Consider the following 16,758-nt stretch of genomic DNA (forward strand, 5'->3'; position numbering starts at 1 on the left):
ATTTTTTTTTACATTTAAGTCATTTAGCAGACGCTCTTATCCAGAGCGACTTACAAATTGGTGCATTCACCTTATGATATCCAGTGGAACAACCACTTTACAATAGTGGGGGGGGGTTAGAAGGATTACTTTATCCATATCCACTAGCAACCATATCCACTAACTACCATATCCACTAGCTACCATATCCACTAGCAACCATATCTACTAGCAACCATAGCCACTAGCTACCATATCCTGACCTTAAGGGTGATCTAAAGATGTTGTATTCATTCTAGTGGTTGAGCTGTATGACATCATTTCAGAGATTAAAAAATATATCAAAACAACACACTACAAAAGACAATGTGTTTTGAATACTCAGTTGTTCCTGTCATAACCAGCACCTTGTTGTGTTATTTCACTAGTGGTGATCTGTCATAACCAGCACCTTGTTGTGTTATTTCACTAGTGGTGATCTGTCATAACCAGCACCTTGTTGTGTTATTTCACTAGTGGTGATCTGTCATAACCAGCACCTTGTTGTGTTATTTCACTAGTGGTGATCTGTCATAACCAGCACCTTGTTGTGTTATTTCACTAGTGGTGATCTGTCATAACCAGCACCTTTTTGTGTTATTTCACTAGTGGTGATCTGTCATAACCAGCACCTTGTTGTGTTATTTCACTAGTGGTGATCTGTCATAACCAGCACCTTGTTGTGTTATTTCACTAGTGGTGATCTGTCATAACCAGCACCTTGTTGTGTTATTTCACTAGTGGTGATCTGTCATAACCAGCATCTTGTTGTGTTATTTCACTAGTGGTGATCTGTCATAACCAGCACCTTGTTGTGTTATTTCACTAGTGGTGATCTGTCATAACCAGCACCTTGTTGTGTTATTTCACTAGTGGTGATCTGTCATAACCAGCACCTTGTTGTGTTATTTCACTAGTGGTGATCTGTCATAACCAGCACCTTGTTGTGTTATTTCACTAGTGGTGATCTGTCATAACCAGCACCTTGTTGTGTTATTTCACTAGTGGTGATCTGTCATAACCAGCACCTTGTTGTGTTATTTCACTAGTGGTGATCTGTCATAACCAGCACCTTGTTGTGTTATTTCACTAGTGGTGATCTGTCATAACCAGCACCTTGTTGTGTTATTTCACTAGTGGTGATCTGTCATAACCAGCACCTTGTTGTGTTATTTCACTAGTGGTGATCTGTCATAACCAGCACCTTGTTGTGTTATTTCACTAGTGGTGATCTGTCATAACCAGCACCTTGTTGTGTTATTTCACTAGTGGTGATCTGTCATAACCAGCACCTTGTTGTGTTATTTCACTAGTGGTGATCTGTCATAACCAGCACCTTGTTGTGTTATTTCACTAGTGGTGATCTGTCATAACCAGCACCTTGTTGTGTTATTTCACTAGTGGTGATCTGTCATAACCAGCACCTTGTTGTGTTATTTCACTAGTGGTGATCTGTCATAACCAGCACCTTTTTGTGTTATTTCACTAGTGGTGATCTGTCATAACCAGCACCTTGTTGTGTTATTTCACTAGTGGTGATCTGTCATAACCAGCACCTTGTTGTGTTATTTCACTAGTGGTGATCTGTCATAACCAGCACCTTGTTGTGTTATTTCACTAGTGGTGATCTGTCATAACCAGCATCTTGTTGTGTTATTTCACTAGTGGTGATCTGTCATAACCAGCACCTTGTTGTGTTATTTCACTAGTGGTGATCTGTCATAACCAGCACCTTGTTGTGTTATTTCACTAGTGGTGATCTGTCATAACCAGCACCTTGTTGTGTTATTTCACTAGTGGTGATCTGTCATAACCAGCACCTTGTTGTGTTATTTCACTAGTGGTGATCTGTCATAACCAGCACCTTGTTGTGTTATTTCACTAGTGGTGATCTGTCATAACCAGCACCTTGTTGTGTTATTTCACTAGTGGTGATCTGTCATAACCAGCACCTTGTTGTGTTATTTCACTAGTGGTGATCTGTCATAACCAGCACCTTGTTGTGTTATTTCACTAGTGGTGATCTGTCATAACCAGCACCTTGTTGTGTTATTTCACTAGTGGTGATCTGTCATAACCAGCACCTTGTTGTGTTATTTCACTAGTGGTGATCTGTCATAACCAGCACCTTGTTGTGTTATTTCACTAGTGGTGATCTGTCATAACCAGCACCTTGTTGTGTTATGTCACTAGTGGTGATCTGTCATAACCAGCACCTTGTTGTGTTATGTCACTAGTGGTGGTGATGATGCTTCTGGTAATCTATTTGATCCCTGTCAGTCTGTGGTGGATGTAGAGATTAGGGAGCCTGATTGTGATGTATTTCCTCCATCAGAGTCTGTTGGAGTCCATGGTGGATGCTGCGGAGGGTCTCTGTCCCCATGTGATGAGGAAGACTAACCTTCGTCAGGACCTGATCAAAGCCAGCACAGCTAAGATGGTGGTCCCCCGTAGCTTCGTCAAGAACACCCTGCTGGAACAGTCTGGAGTCGACATCATCAACAAGATCAGGTGAGACTAGAGTTGATTGATGTGTATACAGTGAGGGGAAAGAGTATTTGATCCCCTGCTGATTTTGTACATTTGCCCACGGACAAAGAAATGATCAGTCTATAATTTTAATGGTAGGTTTATTTGAACAGTGAGAGACAGAATAACAACAAAAAAATCCAGAAAAACGCATGTCAAAAATGTTATAAATTGATTTGCATTTTAATGAGGGAAAAAGTATTTTTCTGTATATGGCAAGACACTTTACTCCACACTAACGGTGTCCCAACTTTCTAACGTTGCTAAAATTCACCATTATTTTTGCTGTTGTCCTGAAATCACTAACCTCGATGTCCTTGTTGTCTTGGCTGAATGAACTAGGGCCTCTGGCTGACAAGCCTGAGTACATTGAGAAGCAGTATCCTGGTATTGTGTTATCTACAGAGATGACGTGTCTGTCTGTATCCTCTGTCACTGTCTGTGTTCTGCTCATAGCAGTGGCCCTGATTGTTAGAGCCCCACTTATTGGTCCTGTAGTTGGACAGTGTGCAGGTCTCTATCCTTCTAGTGTAGATTCACACTGTCATTTAGAACGCCACAGGGTTGTTCACAGCCTGCTGGTCTGATGGCCCACACAGCCTGGCCTCAGTGTTGATCCTGTGAAGTGGGAATGAATGAAGCATCTCTCCTTTTTCTTACTTCACCCCTCTGTTTCTCTCCTCTTCACCCCTCTGTGTCTCTCCTCTTCACCCCTCTGTGTCTCTCCTCTTCACCCCTCTGTGTCTCTCCTCTTCATCCCTCTGTTTCTCTCCTCTTCACCCCTCTGTGTCTCTCCTCTTCACCCCTCTGTTTCTCTCCTCTTCACCCCTCTGTTTCTCTCCTCTTCACCCCTCTGTGTCTCTCCTCTTCACCCCTCTGTTTCTCTCCTCTTCACCCCTCTGTGTCTCTCCTCTTCACCCCTCTGTGTCTCTCCTCTTCACCCCTCTGTGTCTCTCCTCTTCACCCCTCTGTGTCTCTCCTCTTCACCCCTCTGTGTCTCTCCTCTTCACCCCTCTGTTTCTCTCCTCTTCACCCCTCTGTTTCTCTCCTCTTCACCCCTCTGTGTCTCTCCTCTTCACCCCTCTGTTTCTCTCCTCTTCACCCCTCTGTGTCTCTCCTCTTCACCCCTCTGTGTCTCTCCTCTTCACCCCTCTGTGTCTCTCCTCTTCACCCCTCTGTGTCTCTCCTCTTCACCCCTCTGTGTCTCTCCTAGTGAGGTAAAGCTGAGCCTGGCTTCCTTCCTCTCTGACCGTATCGTAGATGAGATCCTAGAAGCCCTGTCTGGCTCTCAGCACACACTGGTGAGTCTTAATCATGCCTGGAGATACAGTGCAATCACTACCCATGACAACACATCACTACTCATGGTAACCATGACAACACATCACGACTCATGATAACATGACAACACATCACGACTCATGATAACATATCACTACTCATGGTAACCATGACAACACATCACTACGCATGGCAACACATCACTACTCATGGTAACCATGACAACACATCACGACTCATGATAACATTACAACACATCACGACTCATGATAACATATCACTACTCATGGTAACCATGACAACACATCACTACGCATGGTAACCATGACAACACATCACTACTCATGATAACCATGACAACACATTAGCTTGAATATTCTGTGAAATTCTAACATAGTAACAGTAATAATGACTATAGTAACAATAATAGTGAACATAGTAATAGTGACTATAGTAACAGTAATAGTGACTATAGTAACAGTAATAGTGGACATAGTAATAGTGACTATAGTAACAGTAATAGTGACTATAGTAACAGTAATAGTGACTATAGTAACAGTAATAGTGACTATAGTAACAGTAATAGTGGACATAGTAATAGTGACCACAGTAACAGTAATAGTGACTATAGTAACAGTAATAGTGAACATAGTGACAGTAATAGTGGACATAGTAATAGTGACTATAGTAACAGTAATAGTGACTATAGTAACAGTAATAGTAGTGTGATATTCATTATGTCTTGCTCCCCCCTAGGCTGACCACCTGGTGAGGAAGGAGCGTCCTCTGGTCCAGCAGGAGTCTGTGGACCTGGACGTACCCGAGGAGAGGGCTCCTAAACGGGCCACCACGGAGCTGAATGAGGCAGAAAGGCTGGAGGACCTGGAGACATGCATGGTACACTACACTACACGACCATATGTTTTGTGTGAGGGCCGGGATCCTGTTCATTCTGTTTCCTGTCATGTGTTCCTCACTCATTGGGGTTCCAGACAGGTCTAATCTCAGACTGAGTGTTACAGGGAGATGAGCTAACCTTGGCTCATGTCTGGTTATCGTCCTGAAAGGCCGAAATCCTTAGTCTACCATTAAGGTTAACTGGTTCTATCTAACTGTAATGAATTAGCAGGTCCTCATGCTGTGCCTACTGGCCATGGTAGGATAGGGAGGTTGATTCATTATGGTAGGATAGGGAGGTTGATTCATTATGGTAGGATGGTAGGATAGGGAGGTTCATTCATTATGGTAGGATGGTAGGATAGGGAGGTTGATTCATTATGGTAGGATGGTAAGATAGGGAGGTTGATTCATTATGGTAGGATGGTAAGATAGGGAGGTTGATTCATTATGGTAGTGTGGTAGGATAGGGAGGTTGATTCATTATGGTAAGATGGTAGGATAGGGAGGTTGATTCATTATGGTAGGATAGGGAGGTTGATTCATTATGGTAGGATAGGGAGGTTCATTCATTATGGTAGGATGGTAGGATAGGGAGGTTGATTCATTATGGTAAGATGGTAGGATAGGGAGGTTGATTCATTATGGTAGGATAGGGAGGTTGATTCATTATGGTAGGATAGGGAGGTTGATTCATTATGGTAGGATAGGGAGGTTGATTCATTATGGTAGGATGGTAAGATAGGGAGGTTGATTCATTATGGTAGGATAGGGAGGTTGATTCATTATGGTAGGATGGTAGGATAGGGAGGTTATTTTCATGATGGTAGGATAGAGAGGTTCATTCATTATGGTAGGATAGGGAGGTTGATTCATTATGGTAAGATGGTAGGATAGGGAGGTTGATTCATTATGGTAGGATAGTAGGGTAGAGAGGTTGATTCATTATGGTAGGATGGTAAGATAGAGAGGTTGATTCATTATGGTAAGATGGTAGGATAGGGAGGTTGATTCATTATGGTAGGATGGTAAGATAGGGAGGTTGATTCATTATGGTAGGATGGTAAGATAGGGAGGTTGATTCATTATGGTAGTGTGGTAGGATAGGGAGGTTGATTCATTATGGTAAGATGGTAGGATAGGGAGGTTGATTCATTATGGTAGGATAGGGAGGTTGATTCATTATGGTAGGATAGGGAGGTTCATTCATGGTAGGATGGTAGGATAGGGAGGTTGATTCATTATGGTAAGATGGTAGGATAGGGAGGTTGATTCATTATGGTAGGATAGGGAGGTTGATTCATTATGGTAGGATAGGGAGGTTGATTCATTATGGTAGGATAGCGAGGTTGATTCATTATGGTAGGATGGTAAGATAGGGAGGTTGATTCATTATGGTAGGATAGGGAGGTTGATTCATTATGGTAGGATGGTAGGATAGGGAGGTTATTTTCATGATGGTAGGATAGAGAGGTTCATTCATTATGGTAGGATAGGGAGGTTGATTCATTATGGTAAGATGGTAGGATAGGGAGGTTGATTCATTATGGTAGGATAGTAGGGTAGAGAGGTTGATTCATTATGGTAGGATGGTAAGATAGAGAGGTTGATTCATTATGGTAAGATGGTAGGATAGGGAGGTTGATTCATTATGGTAGGATAGTATGATAGGGAGGTTGATTCATTATGGTAAGATGGTAGGATAGGGAGTTTGATTCATTATGGTAGGATGGTAAGATTGGGAGATTGATTCATTATGGTAGGATAGGGAGTTTGATTCATTATGGTAGGATAGGGAGGTTGATTCATTATGGTAGGATGGTAGGATAGGGAGGTTGATTCATTATGGTAGGATAGTAGGATAGAGAGGTTGATTCATTATGGAAGGATGGTCAGATAGGGAGGTTAATTCATTATTTATTTTATTTATTTATTTTATTTCACCTTTATTTAACCAGGTAGACTAGTTGAGAACAAGTTTACAATTGCGACCTGGCCAAGATAAGCAAAGCAGTTCAACAACATACAACAACACAGAGTTACACATGGAGTAAAACAAATATACAGTCAATAATACAGTAGAAAAATAAGTCTATGTACAATGTGAGCAAATGAGGTGAGATAAGGGAGGTAAAGGCAAAAAAGTCCATGGTGGCAAAGTAAATACAATATAGCAAGTAAAACACTGGAATGGTAGATTTGTAGTGGAAGAAAGTGCAAAGTAGAAATATAAATAATGAGGTGCAAAGGAGCAAAATAAATAAATAAATAAATACAGTAGGGGAAGAGGTAGTTGTTTGGGCTAAATTATAGATGGGCTATGTACAGGTGCAGTAATCTGTGAGCTGCTCTGACAGCTGGTGCTTAAAGCTAGTGAGGGAGATAAGTGTTTCCAGTTTCAGAGATTTTTGTAGTTCGTTCCAGTCATTGGCAGCAGAGAACTGGAAAGAGAGACGGCCAAAGGAGGAATTGGCTTTGGGGGTGACCAGAGAGATATACCTGCTGGAGCGCGTGCTACAGGTGGGTGCTACTATGGTGACCAGTGAGCGGAGATAAGGGGGGACTTTACCTAGCAGGGTCTTGTCGATGACCTGGAGCCAGTGGGTTTGGCGACGATTATGAAGCGAGGGCCAGCCAACGAGAGCGTACAGGTCGCAGTGGTGGGTAGTATATGTGGCTTTGGTGACAAAACGGATGGCACTGTGATAGACTGCATCCAGTTTGTTGAGTAGGGTATTGGAGGCTATTTTGTAAATGACATCGCCAAAGTCGAGGATCGGTAGGATGGTCAGTTTTACGAGGGTATGTTTGGCAGCATGAGTGAAGGATGCTTTGTTGCGAAATAGGAAGCCAATTCTTGATTTATTTTAGGATTGGAGATGTTTGATGTGAGTCTGGAAGGAGAGATTACAGTCTAACCAGACACCTAGGTATTTGTAGTTGCCCACATATTCTAAGTCAGAACCGTCCAGAGTAGTGATGCAGGACAGGCGGGCAGGTGCAGGCAGCGATCGGTTGAAGAGCATGCATTTAGTTTTACTTGTATTTAGGAGCAGTTGGAGGCCACGGAAGGAGAGTTGTATGGCATTGAAGCTCGTCTGGAGGGTTGTTAACACAGTGTCCAAAGAAGGGCCAGAAGTATACAGAATGGTGTCGTCTGTGTAGAGGTGGATCAGAGACTCACCAGCAGCAAGAGCGACATCATTGATGTATACAGAGAAAAGAGTTGGCCCAAGAATTGAACCCTGTGGCACCCCCATAGAGACTACCAGAGGTCCGGACAACAGGCCCTCCGATTTGACACACTGAACTCTATCAGAGAAGTAGTTGGTGAACCAGGCGATGCAATCATTTGAGAAACCAAGGCTATTGAGTCTGCCGATGAGGATGTGGTGATTGACAGAGTCGAAAGCTTTGGCCAGGTCAATGAAAACGGCAGCACAGTATTGTTTCTTATCGATGGCGGTTACGATATCGTTTAGGACCTTGAGCGAGGCTGAGGTGCACCCATGACCAGCTCTGAAACCAGATTGCATAGCGGAGAAGGTGCGGTGGGATTCGAAATGGTCGGTAATCTGTTTGTTGACTTGGCTTTCGAAGACCTTAGAAAGGCAGGGTAGGATAGATATAGGTCTATAGCAATTTGGGTCAAGAGTGTCCCCTCCTTTGAAGAAGGGGATGACAGCAGCTGCTTTCCAATCTATGGGAATCTTAGACGACACGAGAGGTTGAACAGGCTAGTAATAGGGGTTGCAATAATTTTGGCAGATAATTTTAGAAAGAAAGGGTCCAGATTGTCTAGCCCGGCTGATTTGTAGGGGTCCAGATTTTGCAGCTCTTTCAGAACATCAGCTGAATGGATTTGGGAGAAGGAGAAATGGGGAAGGCTTGGGCGAGTAGCTGTGGGGGGTGCAGTGCTGTTGACTGCAGTAGGGGTAGCTAGGTGGAAAGCATGGCCAGCCGTAGAAAAATGCTTATTGAAATTCTCAATTATAGTGGGTTTATCGGTGGTGACAGAGTTTCCTAGCCTCAGTGTAGTGGTCAGCTGGGAGGAGGTGTTCTTATTCTCCATGGACTTTACAATGTCCCAGAACTTTTTAGAGTTTGTGTTGCAGGAAGCAAATTTCTGCTTGAAAAAGCTAGCCTTAGCTTTTCTAACTGCCTGTGTATATTGGTTTCTAACTTCCCTGAAAAGTTGCATATCACGGGGGCTGTTTGATGCTAATGCAGAACGCCATAGGTTGTTTTTGTGTTGGTTAAGGGCAGTCAGGTCTGGGGAGAATCAAGGGCGATATCTGTTCCTGGTTCTAAATTTATTGAATGGGGCATGCTTACTTAAGATGGTGAGGAAGGCATTTTTTTTAAATAACCAGGCATCCTCTACTGACGGGATGAGGTCAATATCCTTCCAGGATACCAGGGCCAGGTCGATTAGAAAGGCCTGCTCACTGAAATGTTTCAGGGAGCGTTTGACAGTGATGAGTGGAGGTCGTTTGACCGTAGACCAATTACGGATGCAGGCAAGGAGGCAGTGATTGCTGAGATCTTGGTTGAAAACAGCAGAGGTGTATTTAGAGGGCAAGATGGTTAGGATGATATCTATGAGGGTGCCCATGTTTACGGCTTTGGGGTGGTACCTGGTGGGTTCATTAATAATTTGTGTGAGATTGAGGGCGTCAAGCTTGGATTGTAGGATGGCTGGGGTGTTAAGCGTGTCCCAGTTTAGGTCACCTAGTAGCACGAGCTCTGAAGATAGATGGGGGGCAATCAGTTCACATATGGTGTCCAGAGCACAGCTGGGGGCCGAGGGTGGTCTATAGCAGGCGGCAACAGTGAGAGACTTGTTTTTAGAGAGATGGATTTTTAAAAGTAGAAGTTCAAATTGTTTGGGTACAGACCTGGATAGTAGGACAGAACTCTGCAGGCTATCTCTGCAGTAGATTGCAACACCGCCTCCTTTGGTCGTTCTATCTTGTCTGAAAACGTTGTAGTTAGGGATGAAGATTTCAGAGTTTTTGGTGGACTTCCTAAACCAGGATGGTAGGATAGGTAGGATAAGGAGGTTGATTCATTATGGTAGGATGGTAAGATAGGGAGGTTGATTCATTATGGTAGGATGGTAAGATAGGGAGGTTGATTCATTATGGTAGGATGGTAAAATAGGGAGGTTGATTCATTATGGTAAAATGGTAAAATAGGGAGATTAATTCATTATGGTAGGATAGGGAGGTTGATTAATTATGATAGGATAGGTAGGATAAAGAGGTTGATTCATTATGGTAGGATGGTTCTAAGGGATTCATCCTATTGTCTTATTGGCTACTGCTTGGTGTGTCTGCTGTTGTTTACACAGCCATTAAAGAGATGGGGCTGGATTACACAGCCATTAAAGAGATGGGGCTGGATTACACAGCCATTAAAGAGATGGGGCTGGATTACACAGCCATTAAAGAGATGGGGCTGGATTACACAGCCATTAAAGAGATGGGGCTGCATTACGCAGCCATTAAAGAGATGGGGCTGCATTACGCAGCCATTAAAGAGATGGGGCTGGATTACACAGCCATTAAAGAGATGGGGCTGGATTACACAGCCATTAAAGAGATGGCGCTGGATTAAGCAGCCATTAAAGAGATGGGGCTGGATTACGCAGCCATTAACGAGATGGGGCTGGATTACACAGCCATTAAAGAGATGGGGCTGGATTAAGCAGCCATTAAAGAGATGGGGCTGGATTAAGCAGCCATTAAAGAGATGGGGCTGGATTACGCAGCCATTAAAGAGATGGGGCTGGATTACACAGCCATTAAAGAGATGGGGCTGGATTACACAGCCATTAAAGAGATGGGGCTGGATTACACAGCCATTAAAGAGATGGGGCTGGATTAAGCAGCCATTAAAGAGATGGGGCTGGATTAAGCAGCCATTAAAGAGATGGGGCTGGATTACGCAGCCATTAAAGAGATGGGGCTGGATTACACAGCCATTAAAGAGATGGGGCTGGATTACACAGCCATTAAAGAGATGGGGCTGGATTACACAGCCATTAAAGAGATGGGGCTGGATTACACAGCCATTAAAGAGATGGGGTTGGATTACACAGCCATTAAAGAGATGGGGCTGGATTACGCAGCCATTAAAGAGATGGGGCTGGATTACACAGCCATTAAAGAGATGGGGCTGGATTACACAGCCGTTAACTTCTTACGGATCATTGGGACGCTAACGTCTCACCTCGACAACATCCGGTGAAATTGCAGAGCGCAAAATTCAAATTACAGAAATCGTAATATTAAACATTCATGAAAATACAAGTGTTATACATCATTTAAAAGCTTAACTTCTTGTTAATCCCGCCGCGTTGTCAGATTTCAAAAAGGCTTTACAGCGAAAGCACACCATGCGATTATCTGAGGACACAAAAGCATTACATACATTTTCCATCCAAGAAGAGGCGTCATGAAAGTCAGAAATAGCGATAAAATAAATCACTTACCTTTGAAGATCTTCATCTGGTTGCAATCACAAGGGTCCCAGCTACATAACAAATGGTCCTTTTGTTCGATAAAGTCTTTTATATCCCCAAAATGTCTGTTTCATTGGCGCGCTAGACTCAGTTATCCACCGGTTTCCCTCGTTCAAAATGCATACAAATGAATCCCGTAAATTACCAATAAACGTTTTCCAAACATAACAAACAACGTTTCTAATCAATCCTCAGGTACCCTAATATGTAAATAAATTATAAAATTTAAGACGGAGAATACCGGAGACCATTACCGGAGATAAGTAACAAAGTACGCGCACTCACTGGAACGCGCAACAAACACTACAGCCAAAACTGGAGCCACTTACTAAAACTACAAATTCTAGCTCATTTTTCAAAAAACAACCCTGAAACTCTTTCTAAAGACTGTTGACATCTACTGGAAGCCCTAGGAACTGCAGTCTGGGAGGTATTCCTTCTATATTCCCATTGACAGCCATAGTAATCAAGGGTGAGCTGAAGAAAAAAAATTCTGGATGGATTGTCCTCGGGTTTTCGCCTGCCATATCAGTTCTGTTATACTCACATACATTATTTTAACAGTTTTGTAAACTTTAGTGTTTTCTATCCAATACTATCAATTATATGCATATCCTAGCTTCTGGGCCTGAGTAACAGGCAGTTTACTTTGGGCACCTCATTCACCCAAACTTCCAAATACTGCCCCCTAGCCCGAAGACGTTAAAGAGATGGGGCTGGATTACACAGCCATTAAAGAGATGGGGCTGGATTACACAGCCATTAAAGAGATGGGGCTGGATTACACAGCCATTAAAGAGATGGGGCTGGATTACACAGCCATTAAAGAGATGGGGCTGGATTACACAGCCATTAAAGAGATGGGGCTGGATTACACAGCCATTAAAGAGATGGGGCTGGATTACACAGCCATTAAGAGATGGGGCTGGATTACACAGCCATTAAAGAGATGGGGCTGGATTACACAGCCATTAAAGAGATGGGGCTGGATTACACAGCCATTAAAGAGATGGGGTTGGATTACACAGCCATTAAAGAGATGGGGCTGGATTACACAGCCATTAAAGAGATGGGGCTGGATTACACAGCCATTAAAGAGATGGGGTTGGATTACGCAGCCATTAAAGAGATGGGGCTGGATTCATCCATTCAAGGTTTGGACAGGAGAAGACCTATACCTCTCTTGTACCTATAGCCTCCATATGGTTAATTAACTTCCCTCCCTCCCTCCCTCCCATCCTCTCTCCCTTCCTCTCTCCCTTCCTCCTTCCCTCCCATCCTCTCTCCTTCCCTCCCTCCCATCATCCCTCCTCCATTCCTCCATGCCTCCTATCCTCTCTCCTCCCATCCTCCCTCTCTCCCTCCCTCCCATCCTCTCTCCTTCCCTCCCTCCCATCATCTCTCCTCCATTCCTCCATCCCTCCTATCCTCTCTCCTCCCATCGTCCCTCCCTCCCAAAGTAGTGTATTAATTAAGTCCTTTCATCAAGGCCGCCTGTGTTTCCTGTCTAAATTAATCTCATTAAGAGCAGCATTACTGCCCGTCTTTGTAGCGGCGTACATCAGTGATACACTCACAGAGAGGCCTGGGTCTTATTCACTAGGCACGAAACCAAAGACAACATCTTGAAACGGAAGGTTCTTATCTGAATTTGTCCAGTAAGAAACACTTGTTTTTACATTTTTTGTTGCACAATGTTTTGAAACGTTTTGCTTTGGTAAACACTAATGAATACAACCCTGCTACCCTGCCACTCACATGGGAGGTGTTTTTCTCCCTGTAGTGGTAGATATGATCTGGTTGTTGTCCTAATAGGTTAAACCACAGCCATTTACACGGCTCTGGGTTAATGTCCCAAAGCATTTCAAATGGATTCCATCTCATTGTTTACCTGAAGAAGCTTTAACCTTCCAGCCTTGAGTTCTCTCTCTCTCTCTCTCTCTCTAATGATCTACCTATAGAGTTCTCTCTCTCTCTCTCTCTAATGATCTACCTATAGAGTTCTCTCTCTCTCTCTCTCTAATGATCTACCTATAGAGTTCTCTCTCCCTCTAATGATCTACCTATAGAGTTCTCTCTCTCTCTCTAATGATCTACCTATAGAGTTCTCTCTCTCTCTCTCTCTCTCTCTAATGATCTACCTATAGAGTTCTCTCTCTCTAATGATCTACCTATAGAGTTCTCTCTCTCTCTAATGATCTACCTATAGAGTTCTCTCTCTCTCTCTAATGATCTACCTATAGAGTTCTCTCTCTCTCTCTAATGATCTACCTATAGAGTTCTCTCTCTCTCTAATGATCTACCTATAGAGTTCTCTCTCTCTCTCTAATGATCTACCTATATAGTTCTCCCTCTCTCTCTCTAATGATCTACCTATAGAGTTCTCTCTCTCTAATGATCTACCTATAGAGTTCTCTCTCTCTCTCTCTCTCTCTAATGATCTACCTATAGAGTTCTCTCTCTCTCTCTAATGATCTACCTATAGAGTTCTCTCTCTCTAATGATCTACCTATAGAGTTCTCTCTCTCTCTCTCTCTCTCTAATGATCTACCTATAGAGTTCTCTCTCTCTCTAATGATCTACCTATAGAGTTCTCTCTCTCTCTCTCTAATGATCTACCTATAGAGTTCTCTCTCTCTCTCTAATGATCTACCTATAGAGTTCTCTCTCTCTCTCTAATGATCTACCTATAGAGTTCTCTCTCTCTCTCTCTAATGATCTACCTATATAGTTCTCTCTCTCTCTCTAATGATCTACCTATAGAGTTCTCTCTCTCTAATGATCTACCTATAGAGTTCTCTCTCTCTAATGATCTACCTATAGAGTTCTCTCTCTCTCTCTCTCTCTAATGATCTACCTATAGAGTTCTCTCTCTCTCTCTAATGATCTACCTATAGAGTTCTCTCTCTCTCTCTAATGATCTACCTATAGAGTTCTCTCTCTCTCTCTCTAATGATCTACCTATAGAGTTCTCTCTCTCTCTCTCTAATGATCTACCTATAGAGTTCTCTCTCTCTAATGATCACCTATAGAGTTTCTCTCTCTCTCTCTCTAATGATCTACCTATAGAGTTCTCTCTCTCGGTCGTCTAATGATCTACCTATAGAGTTTCTCTCTCTCTCTCTCTTCTAATGATCTACCTATAGAGTTCTCTCTCTCTCTCTCTCTCTAATGATCTACCTATAGAGTTCTCTCTCTCTCTAATGATCTACCTATAGAGTTCTCTTCTCTCCTCTCTAATGATCTACCTATAGAGTTCTCTCTCTCTCTAATGGATCTACCATAGAGTTTCTCTCTCTCTCTCTCTAATGATCTACCTATAGAGTTCTCTCTCTCTCTCTCTAATGATCTACCTATAGAGTTCTCTCTCTCTCTCTAATGATCTACCTATAGAGTTCTCTCTCTCTCTAATGATCTACCTATATAGTTCTCTCTCTCTCTCTCTAATGATCTACCTATAGATTTCTCTCTCTCTAATGATCTACCTATAGAGTTCTCTCTCTCTCTAATGATCTACCTATAGAGTTCTCTCTCTCTCTAATGATCTACCTATAGAGTTCTCTCTCTCTCTCTCTAATGATCTACCTATAGAGTTCTCTCTCTCTCTCTCTAATGATCTACCTATAGAGTTCTCTCTCTCTCTAATGATCTACCTATAGAGTTCTCTCTCTCTAATGCTTACACTATAGAGTGCTCCTCTCTCTCTCTCTCTCTAATGATCTACCTTATAGAGTTCTCTCTCTCTCTCTAATGATCTACCTATAGAGTTCTCTCTCTCTCCTCTATGATCTACCTATAGAGTTCCTCTCTCTCTCTAATGATCTAACTATAGAGTCTCTCTCTCTAATGATCTACCTATAGAGTTCTCTCTCTCTAATGATCTACCTATAGAGTTCTCTCTCTCTCTCTCTAATGATCTACCTATAGAGTTCTCTCTCTCTCTCTAATGATCTACCTATAGAGTTCTCTCTCTCTCTCTCTAATGATCTACCTATAGAGTTCTCTCTCTCTCTCTCTCTAATGATCTACCTATAGAGTTCTCTCTCTCTCTCTAATGATCTACCTATAGAGTTCTCTCTCTCTCTCTCTCTAATGATCTACCTATAGAGTTCTCTCTCTCTCTCTAATGATCTACTTATATAGTTCTCTCTCTCTCTCTCTAATTATCTACCTATAGAGTTCTCTCTCTCTAATGATCTACCTATAGAGTTCTCTCTCTCTCTCTCTCTCTCTAATGATCTACCTATAGAGTTCTCTCTCTCTCTCTCTCTAATGATCTACCTATAGAGTTCTCTCTCTCTCTCTAATGATCTACCTATAGAGTTCTCTCTCTCTCTCTCTCTAATGATCTACCTATAGAGTTCTCTCTCTCTCTCTCTCTAATGATCTACCTATAGAGTTCTCTCTCTCTCTCTCTCTAATGATCTACCTATAGAGTTCTCTCTCTCTCTCTAATGATCTACTTATAGAGTTCTCTCTCTAATGATCTACCTATAGAGTTCTCTCTCTCTCTCTAATGATCTACCAATAGAGTTCTCTCTCTCTCTCTCTCTAATGATCTACCTATAGAGTTCTCTCTCTCTCTCTCTCTAATGATCTACCTATAGAGTTCTCTCTCTCTCTAATGATCTACCTATAGAGTTCTCTCTCTCTCTCTCTCTCTAATGATCTACCTATAGAGTTCTCTCTCTCTCTCTAATGATCTACCTATAGAGTTCTCTCTCTCTCTCTAATGATCTACCTATAGAGTTCTCTCTCTCTCTAATGATCTACCTATAGAGTTCTCTCTCTCTCTCTCTCTAATGATCTACTTATAGAGTTCTCTCTCTCTAATGATCTACCTATAGAGTTCTCTCTCTCTCTCTAATGATCTACTTATAGAGTTCTCTCTCTCTAATGATCTACCTATAGAGTTCTCTCTCTCTCTCTAATGATCTACCTATAGAGTTCTCTCTCTCTCTCTCTCTAATGATCTACCTATATAGTTCTCTCTCTCTCTCTAATGATCTACCTATATAGTTCTCTCTCTCTCTCTCTCTCTAATGATCTACCTATAGAGTTCTCTCTCTCTCTCTAATGATCTACCTATAGAGTTCTCTCTCTCTAATGATCTACCTATAGAGTTCTCTCTCTCTCTCTCTAATGATCTACCTATATAGTTCTCTCTCTCTCTCTCTAATGATCTACCTATAGAGTTCTCTCTCTCTCTCTCTAATGATCTACCTATAGAGTTCTCTCTCTCTCTAATGATCTACCTATATAGTTCTCTCTCTCTAATGATCTACCTATAGAGTTCTCTCTCTCTCTCTCTAATGATCTACCTATATAGTTCTCTCTCTCTCTCTCTAATGATCTACCTATAGAGTTCTCTCTCTCTCTCCAGTGTCTTTTCATTTTCATTTTTCTTCTTAATTCATTGAGCCTTTATCTTCTCTTCTTTTCTGCTCTCTTTCTCTCTCTCTCCTTCCTTCCTTCCTTCCTTCCTTCCTTCCTTCCTTCCTTCCTTC

General features: G+C 42.3%; 1 protein-coding gene across 2 annotated transcripts in view; it reads left to right on the top strand.

Annotated features, from left to right (window-relative positions):
• Nucleotides 1–16,758, top strand: part of LOC115183922 (F-actin-uncapping protein LRRC16A) — a gene marked incomplete at its 5' end in the record, with an annotated part of 152,199 nt that overhangs the window by 111,027 nt on the left and 24,414 nt on the right. For both annotated transcript variants that reach the window (XM_029744898.1, XM_029744899.1), the window contains 3 exon segments: nucleotides 2,354–2,529; nucleotides 3,761–3,848; nucleotides 4,585–4,725. In XM_029744898.1, the coding sequence (XP_029600758.1) occupies nucleotides 2,354–2,529; nucleotides 3,761–3,848; nucleotides 4,585–4,725 (405 nt within the window).

The sequence above is a fragment of the Salmo trutta genome, unplaced genomic scaffold (genome assembly GCF_901001165.1).
Source record: "Salmo trutta unplaced genomic scaffold, fSalTru1.1, whole genome shotgun sequence".
NCBI lineage: Eukaryota > Metazoa > Chordata > Actinopteri > Salmoniformes > Salmonidae > Salmo > Salmo trutta.